At 37.5% G+C, this 9,870-nt stretch overlaps 1 protein-coding gene across 3 annotated transcripts in view; it reads right to left on the bottom strand.

Annotated features, from left to right (window-relative positions):
* Positions 1 to 9,870, bottom strand: part of LOC106105943 (endoribonuclease Dcr-1) — a 52,688-nt gene that overhangs the window by 25,876 nt on the left and 16,942 nt on the right. For all 3 annotated transcript variants that reach the window (XM_013286439.1, XM_013286438.1, XM_013286437.1), the window contains exons 10-17: positions 8,354 to 8,458; positions 7,158 to 7,287; positions 6,155 to 6,675; positions 4,736 to 4,892; positions 3,907 to 4,012; positions 2,739 to 2,866; positions 2,055 to 2,157; positions 1,035 to 1,182 (exon numbers count right to left, since the gene is read on the bottom strand). In XM_013286439.1, the coding sequence (XP_013141893.1) occupies positions 1,035 to 1,182; positions 2,055 to 2,157; positions 2,739 to 2,866; positions 3,907 to 4,012; positions 4,736 to 4,892; positions 6,155 to 6,675; positions 7,158 to 7,287; positions 8,354 to 8,458 (1,398 nt within the window). The remainder of the gene's footprint in view (positions 1 to 1,034; positions 1,183 to 2,054; positions 2,158 to 2,738; positions 2,867 to 3,906; positions 4,013 to 4,735; positions 4,893 to 6,154; positions 6,676 to 7,157; positions 7,288 to 8,353; positions 8,459 to 9,870) is intronic.

Below are 9,870 nucleotides of genomic sequence, written 5' to 3'. Positions count from 1 at the left end.
GGGGGGAGCTGAGGGATGTCCACTCACAGCCCTCGTGGTCGTACAAGGCGGGGCCACGGAGGGGCAGAGGAATGGGATGGGTACCAGTTAGTCCTGCCCTCTGTCAGCACTCGTGGTCGGACGAGATGTGGCAGCACAAATAATAAAAATTATACAATGACTTATTAAGTCTTTGTACAATTTTTAATACAAACTGCAGAACAGTTAGTTGGTTAAACACCTATTTCAGATACATATTTCAAATAACGTACAGACAAGGAATCGTGAACAAAAACTCCTTCACCGATACCTTACTATAGTTATCAAGTTATATGCCACGTGTATTGACATGTAATAAAACACTTTACAAAATTATAACCTAAATTCTTGAAATAAAACGCCCGGGCATAGAGTATCTAAGGTAACTTGGCAAAGATTAAGTAATGTCTACAACATTTCATAACCAATTTAAAAAATTAACTAAACAGTATTAAAAAATATAAAATACCTATTGAATTTATATACAATGTGTAGTTATGAGTGTGCACATCCTACCGATGGTATACGTAAAGAGATGTGTGAAAGGTGATATGATGAAGGGAGTGATGACTGAGATGACGTATGATAGAGTTATGGAGGACAAAAACCTGTTGCTCCACTACGGGCGTAGGATGATGATGATGATATTTTTTTTTATGTAATATAATGTGTCAAACGAGCAAGCGGCCTGAATCCACCGAAATTGAAAGCGACATAAATATCCGTAATTGCAGATGCGCTGTCTACCCTTCATTGACGGAGACGCACATAAAGAGGACATTTCCCCTTCATATGCATCCCCACCGTCCAATCCACTTTTCCTTCCCATCCTTTCTTAAGAAAAGGGTGGAAAGAGAAAGTGACTAAAATGAGTCCTCCGTCACCACTCATCAGTACGCGGAATTGCTTCCACTTGACGCCTGTCTGTGGTGGTATTGCTGAGAGGCTGCAGTGCGGAGATGTTAAAGCGGGCTCTACCACTGTTATGATGCTGATGATGTGTGTGGTATACTGACTTGTCAGGCCGGTGCCTGGCCATCAGTATGCCTATCGCCTGCGCGGCGTGCTGCGGCGCGTGCAGCCGCCGCCCGCGCGTGTTGTAGCGCTCCGGCAACGCGCACCACAGGCGAGAGTCTATCGCGTACAGGGTGTTCCTTTTCTCACCTACAGACAAAACTTACCTATACTATTATAATAAAGCGTAAACACACTTCTTTGTTGCCTAACATGTTAGCAATTACAGCGTATTTTTGAATAATTCTTTTTTTAATAAAAAAACCCTACAATTACATCACGCTTTAGGCTATATATATTTTCACGACATTAAACATAGGGGTAAATATTTTCGATAAAAATTCTAATGTGGGAAAGAGACCATAAGTTGCTGCCAACATCAAGAAAGCAAGATTTCCAAGGTTTGCCATTTAATATCATTTTGACATTTGCTATTGATAATTTGACACATGTAATAATAAAATAAAATTTTCATAATCTCATGCGAATGAAGTCGCACGGGAACAGCTAGTTTTAAATATTGTGTGAAAAATATGAGAAAAAAGTATTGTTAAATATGCAACTAACTAATGTTTCGGAAATATGATGTATTTGCGTTACTGATAACAAAAAAAAAAATTAAAATGTCTGTCTGTCCACAAGCCGCATTTGTTCCGGGTAATCTCGGAAACGGCTGGGGCGATTTCGACCGGACTTTCACTGGAGGGTAGCTGACATAGCCGACTATTATAGGCTACTTTTTTAATATAGTGCTGTCAAAATGGGGTAACGGGTGCTCCAAATTTGCGCTAATGAAGTTTGCGACAGCTCATAAGTATAAATTCAATTAATATATTTATAACTAACTTATGCCAGCGGCTCCATCCGCGCGTAATAAAAAAAAGCAAGTAGCCTATGTGTTCTTCCAGACTATCCTCTACATCTATGTCAAATTCCATCGAGATCTCTTCAGCTGTTTAGGCTACAAACTCTAACAAACATCCATCTAAACTTTCGCATTTATAATATTAGTAATAACTTACCAGGTGTGGACTGTCTCTGGGAGGGGTCATAGTTAACTGAGTTGTCAATCTCTTCATCAGTTGCGTCAACAACTGGCTGACAGTCAGTGAACGCGCCCGCTGTCTGCAACAAATTCTTATATAGTCAGCTCAAATGTGGCAAAATTAACTAAATTCTGTATTAAAACTATGTTATTTATGTTCTGACTAGCTTTATCCCATGACTCCGTCTGTGTGGAATTAAAAAATGAGTATTCTCTACATGTATGACAATCATCCAGCAGTTTAGGCTACAAAATCTAACAAACATCTATCTAAACTTTCGCATTTATATAAGAAATTTCAAACGAAACTGATAAATCATAGAATAGTGAAAACCGCAACATAATTAAATAAGCCATATTTGAGATTAACTCACACAAACACACAGACAAATTTCAAACATATTTTGTTCCTACAAATATTTCTTGTTTTCTTATTGTCCATTCATATATTAGTTTACTAGTATGCACCGGCAACTCCGATACGTGGAATTAAAAAAAAAAAACTAAGTAGCCTATGTATTCTTCCAGACTATCCTCTACATCTATACTAAATTTCATCGAAATCCGTTCAGTTGTTTAGGCTACAAAGTAACAAACATCCATCCATCCATCCATCTAAACTTTTGCATTTATAATATAAGTATATGATAAACGCACATACCCGTTTATAATAATACTGGCGTCGTTTTGTAGTTCCAGGTCGCGCAGAGTCATTCGGGTCCATAGGTTCTATTCCATTACAGTTACTGCTTGTACTCTCCAGTTCTACAGCTTTGAAGTTTTCTTTCCCTGAAAATTATACAGTTCTTGTTAATTTACAATATCTAACTACACGTGTATCATCTACTCGCCCTTATCCCTTAGGGAGGGTCGGCACAGTATGTGCTCTTCCATACATCTCTATCAGCCATATCTGAATCCACTCCTTTCTTAAGCATATCCTCTTTCACACAATCCATACATTCTTCAGTCATCCCCTACTACAAAGGTAGGTCCAAAATCATTCTTAACACTTTCTGGTTTATGACCCCATCGTCTCGTCACAACTATTTCTAACTACACCTAAAATTCAGTTAAATCAACACTTAAAAACCAATTAAACACGTTTGATAGATATACTAACAGTCGCCCGCGACTTTGCGTGGAATTTAAAAAGTTATCTATAATATTCCTGCAAACTTCACCTACATTCCTATTAAAATCCAATTAAAACCAGTTTAGCCATTACGAAGATAACGCTGAACAAACTCAGACTTAACACGCAAACAATTTTGAAATTGAATTTTCATCAAGCCACGTAAATAAATCATGTTTGGGAAACGTCTGTATGGAATTGAAGAAAAAAGCACGAAGGCTACGTGTTCTTTCAGACTATCCTCAACATATATGACATATTCCAACGAGCCGTTTAAGCTACAAACATCCATCCATCTAAGCTTTCGCATTTATAATATTAGTGGCTGAGCCCGCTTTAACATGTTCGCACTGCAGGGCTCGCTCCAGCAATACCACGACCACATAGAAAACAGGCGTGAAGTGGAAGCAATTCCGCGTATAGTCTGATGAGTGTGGTGTCAGAGGACTAGTTTTGGCTCCTTTTCCTTTCCGCCCTTTTCTTAAGAGGAGAGAATGGGAAAAAAAAGTGGATTTGACGGTGGAGGAAACGCATTGGAAGGGGAAATGTCCTCTTTATGTGCGTCTCCTCCGTCAATAAAGGGTAGGCAGCGTTGCAATTGCGGATGTTTATGTGCTGATGTTATTTCGGTGGATTCAAGCCGCTTGCTCGTTTGCTACATTATAAAATAAAAAAAATAGTAAAAAATACTCACCAATGGGCATCAATTGGTTGTCAAGTTCTCCACTTTTGTGCAATATCCTGCAAGCTTGTAATGCCACCATTCGGCGCGCTAACACACGCGTTGGCATCGGATGACCCTAAAAAACACAACATTTATTATTATTATTAAGAACTAGCTATCGCCCGCAATTCCATCCGTGTAAAATAAAAAAAAAAAGAGAGTAGCCTATGTGTTCTTCCAGACTATCCACTACATCTATACCAAATAACATCGAAATCCGTTCATCAGTTTAGGCTACAAAGTAACAAACATCCATTTAAACTTTCGCATTTATAATATTAGTAAGATAATAAAGATATTATAAAGATTTGTATTTTTGTATATCTATACTATTATAATAAAGCGTAAACACACACTTTGTTGCCTAACATGTCAGCAATTACACCATATTTTTGAATAATTCTTTCTTTAATAAAAGGCCCTACACTTACGTCACGCTTTAGGCCATATATTTTCACACCATTAAACTTAGGGGTAAATATTTTGGATAAAACCCCTAATGTGGGAAAGAGACCATAAGTTGTTGCCAACATCAAGAAAGGAAGATTGCTAAGGTTTGTCATGTTATTTTGACATTTGCTATTAATAATTTGACAAATGTAAACAATAAAATTATTTTTTATGATTTTATACGGATGCTAGTATTGAAATAATTCAAAAACTAATTGACCAATTTCAAAAATTTTTTTACCAATAAAAAGCTACATTAAAACTAAGTAACATTTCACACACAAAGTTGAACATTTTACATACTTCAATTAACGTAATTTCCTTACAAGTGGTACAAAATAACACTTACCACAATATTATACTTGACGGGGCAGTTGAGAGGTAAGCGAAGAGTGCAGATATATGCCTTCTTCATGTTGCCCTCTCTGTCCGGCAGCTGCACCTCCTCCAGCCACCACTGCGGGGCCAGGCGAGTGAAAGTGTCCGATGGTAACTTACCACAATATCTAAAATATAATAACACTTATTTTAGAACAGTGTAAAATATCATACTAATGTTAAAAACTAGCTTTCGCCCGCGATTCCGTCTTCGTGGAATAAAAAAAAAAGTGATTAGCCTATGTGTTCTTCCAGACTATCCTCTACATCTATGCCAAATTTAATCGAAATCCGTTCAGCCGTTTAGGCTACAAATGCTAACATCCATCCATACATCCATCTAAACTTTCGCATTTATAATATTAGTAAGATTAGTATGATGAGAAAGTTTAGATGAATAGATGGATGGATGTTTGTTAGAGTTTGTAGTCTAAACTGCTGAACGGATTTCGATGAAATTTGGTATAGTAGAGGATAGTCTGGAAGAACACATAGGCTAACCACTTTAATTTTTTTTAATTGCACGCGGACGGAGTCGCAGTCGAAAGCTAGTATAAAATAATGACGATTATTTATGTAATTATTAGTGCAATATCCTGTAAAGTTATGTAAAAATTGTCTTTTTGAGAAATAATTCTTTAAGACTCAAACATTAATTTGTTACTAGCTTTAACCCGCGACTTCGTCTGCATGGAATACAAATACAAAAGACTTTTAGGAGTTAAATGAGGATAACTTTAAGCGCCAATAGCCTAATAGTTTGAGGTACGGACTACCGATCTTACGGTCTAGGGTTCGAATCCCGCCGTTAGACTGTGAACCATATCCTAGCACAAGCTTACAGCTTAGTTGGAGTAGTTAAAGGAAATATTAGTAAATCAACTAAAATCTACTAATATTTTTAATAAAAAAAAAACAAAGCCAAGTTATATCTATAACTAGCTTTTGCTCGTGACTTCGTACGCGTGAAATTATAAAAATAATAAAAAATACAGCCTATGTTACTCACAGATAAATTACCTTTCTAACAGTGGAAGAATTTTTAAAATCGGCCCCAGTAATTTTTGAGTTATTTCAATACATACAAAAATACAAATCTTTCCTCTTTATTATATTAGTATTTTTTTTTATAACATAAGGTGGCAAACGAGCAAGCGGCCACCTGAAACCGCCAAAATGGCGAAGCGACCGCTACCCATAGACATCCACAATTACAATTGCGTTGCCTACCATTATACGACGGAGGAGACGTGCATAAAGAGGATATTTCCCCTTCCTATGCATTTCATCCACCGTCAAATCTAATTCCCCTTCCCAACCTCTCCTTATAAGAAAAGGGTGGTAATGAGAAAGGGATTTAAATTATTTTGTATAGAACAGGTTAACTTACCTGTTAATAAGTGCAATCGCTGTACTTAAATCAACACTCGCAATACTATCGGAATCACTTTTCTTTATTGTCCTATTTACTTCATTGCCCATTACAATATCACATTCTTTATTTTCACTATTAATTTCATTTAATTCTATTGCATCTTTTATTATTCCATTTCCATTTGTATTTACATCTCTTTCTGTTTCATTTGTAGTATCTCCATCTCTTTCTAAATCAATTTCTACTTCCATTTCATTACTTCCAGTTATATCTTTGTCTCTTTCTATTTCATTTTCACCTTCAATCTTATCTAATTGTATAGATTCTATTAGTTCCGTTTCATTATTACTTATTTCATTTCTAGATTCTTTATGTTTGATTTCTTTGTCATCTGTTGTTTCGTTTATGTTTGTTTGTGTTATTTTATATTCCATAGGTGTATAAGCTTTTATAATAGCTGTGAAATCATCAGCTATACTTTCTTCCTCACTCGTAGGCTCATCTTGAATACCGCAACCACATTTCCTTGTTACTATCTGAAAATCATTTATATTTTTTTAGCAAGCGACCTGTATCCACCGAAATGGAAAGCGACCGCTGCACATAAACATCCGCAATTGCAGCGCTGCCTACCCTTCATTGACGGAGACGCACATAAAGAGGACATTTCCCCTTCCTATGCGTCTCCACCGTCAAATCCACTTTTCCTTTCCATACATTCCTCTTAATAAAAGGGAAGAAAGGTAAAGGAACTAAATGAGGCCACCGGCACCACTCTTATCAGACTGTACGCGGAATTGCTTCCACTTCACGTCTGTCTGTGTGGTCGTGGTATTGCTTAGGGCGTGCCCTGCAGTGCAAAAATATTAAAGCGGGCTCTACCACTGTTAAATATCTTTTTTACAAAAAAATTTTAAGATTTCAGAAAAGTTTTTTCGACGTTATTTTTAAGCTATCTGAGCCTCTATCAGCTAGTAGTGGGACAGGCCCTAAATGTATCAAAATTGATGTTACTTACTTGATCAAGTTCTCTGTATATAGCGAGATGGTGCAGTAACATGGTGCTGTGGTGCGGAGACTCCGCCAACAGCGCGAGAGAGGAGCGCGGAGCCCGAGCCCGGCCGCGGCACAGCGCGTGAGAACGATACCTAATATTCACAGTTACATTACTAATCTTACTAATATTATAAATGCGAAAGTTTAGATGGATGGATGGATGTTTGTTAGCGTTTGTAGCCTAAACGGCTGGACGGATCTTCATGAAATTTGGCACAGGTTTAAAGCATAGTCTGGAAGAACACATAGGCTACTTTTTATCCAGGGAATAGTTACGGTTCCCGTGGGATTCATTAATTTAGTTTTTTAATGTTCACTCGATCATTCTGCATCGGCTCAACATATCTTAGTGAAATTTGGCACAGATATAAAACAAAGTCTGGAGTACACATGGGATAAGCTTCATCCCAGAGAAAAGTACGGGTCCCGAGGGATACGTAGCTTTTTGTAATTTATATAGTTCGTATGTTTTCTAATACCACGCGGACGAAGTCGCGGACAACAGCTCGTTCTTTTTATAATAAAAGGGGGCGAACGAGCGCTCATACATCCACAACACCAAAGGAACTACAGATGCGTTGCCTTTGAGGCTCGCTTCTTGAAGGACCCTAAGTCGTATTGGTTTGGAAATACCGCCGAGGACCGACCAGCTGAAAGTTCAAAACCGCACGGTTGTGGAATCCCAGCCATCGAGATGAGGACAGTACATGACGGTCTATTTTCATACAATACTAGCTATTCCTTGCGACTTCGCATAAAATAAAAAAAATATATATAGCCCATGTTACACAGATAAATTACCTTTGGAATAGTAAAAGTATTTTTATAATCGGCTCAGTAGAGTAGTATAGAATACTAAGATGTTCGGATTTTTGTATGTATTGAAATAACTCAAAAACTACTTTGCCGATTACAAGAATTCTTTCACCATTAAAAAGCTACGTTATCAGTGAGTAACATTGGCACCATTTTGCATTATTTTTTATTTAAGAGGGGAAAAGTGTGCCTCTCGCTCGCGTGTGTGTGAGATACCCCCATAGTAAGTATTTGATGGTTTTCAAATATCATGGTTCATAAGACTTAAATTACAAAAAAAAATACATTAAAAATAATAAAAAAAAAACAGTTATTTTATAATCTACGCAAGTTTATACTTACGAAGGTGGAACATCCCAGCGTAAAACAAGATTGCAACGAGGCAAATCAATCCCTTCTTCCAGAGTTGGGGTGGCTAGGAGTAGATTACATTCGTGCATACGGAACCTGGAAGATAACAGTCAAAATAAATACACGGTCTATAAGATAATGCCGCGAGCGTCGGTGGCTCAGTGGTCTGAACACTTGACTTGTAATCTACAGGTCTCGAGTTCGAATCCCGCCATGTACATGTGAATTTCGATTTTTCGAATTTTCATATGTACATAATTTACCCGACGTTCTTACTGTGAAGGAAAACATCGTGATGCCTGCACATATCGGCGAATAAATTCAAAGATATGTGTGAAGTCAGCCAACCCGCACTTGACCAGCATGGTTGACTATGGCCTAGTCACACCTTATTAGTATAGTGAGCTGGTGATGATGATGGTGATGAATAATGCCGCCTTTCGCAAATTTTGTAATACCTTCGATATCTAGCCAACAAAGCCTGCGCATATCCGGCCTAAAGGTATTCACAACCATAGACAAGTCATCATAGTACTGCTATACGTGCGGTATATTTGTCGGCCATCATTAAAAAAGTTAAAAAAACGAAGGTAGAAAAATAACGACGCCATCCGAAATTCTGCTGAATAGCCCGTTGAAAAATTAAAAGTGGGTAGATAAATCATTACGCTCCACTAACTAACACCACATAGAAATAATCCGAAATAAAAAACATAATTAAAAAACCAACCGTAATGAAATCAAACAAAAAACATCAAATTATCAACCGTAATAAAATATAGTATAAAATAAATGAATAAAAAAGCGTAATGAAAAACACTCACTTTAATAAACTAGAAAAAACCGTCACACAAACCCCGTTAAAACATTCCATTAAATCTAAACTATACAAAAAGGCTAAACCGAACCCTAAACGCCGTATTAATAATGTTAACAAAACGTAAAATATAAAATTTTATAAAACGAACCGCATGAAAACCTACATTTATATTGTGCGACGTAATTACTCTGCCAATCGATAACATATCCAAAACCGCTATAACCTGATTATAACCACGCGGTTATAAAACACGCGTCACCTAACCATGCTCTCTATTGTGCTATACAAAACCTACACTTATACTACGCATGGAGGGCATAATTAAAAAAAGGGGATGATGGTACTTACCTGCAATGCCCTCACCCTGCAGGTAACCTACGGTGTCAATCGAGTCAAGTTAGACGCCAGTAATTCTGCCTTGCATCGTTATTTAAACGCGAAACCGAACAAAGAGACCCCGTTTGCTAATAAAATTAATATCGGACAAGCAACCACTTCATATGAACTTTGAACTTGAACTAACCGAGCGACTCGCTTTGCTTGCACACGACTTTCTGTCTACTCTCCGCAGCCCCGCGCTAGTGGTCGTATCTACCCACTTGGAATATAAAAATGCCGGTTACCCGCATTTACGCGGCTCGCGAAATTTAAACTATGGTATATGTTTGCGAATATAACGAATCCGTAC

The sequence above is a fragment of the Papilio polytes genome, unplaced genomic scaffold (assembly GCF_000836215.1).
Source record: "Papilio polytes unplaced genomic scaffold, Ppol_1.0 DF822622.1, whole genome shotgun sequence".
Lineage (NCBI taxonomy): Eukaryota > Metazoa > Arthropoda > Insecta > Lepidoptera > Papilionidae > Papilio > Papilio polytes.
Note: the sequence above shows the minus strand (reverse complement) of the source record. Positions and strands in the feature narration are given on the sequence as shown.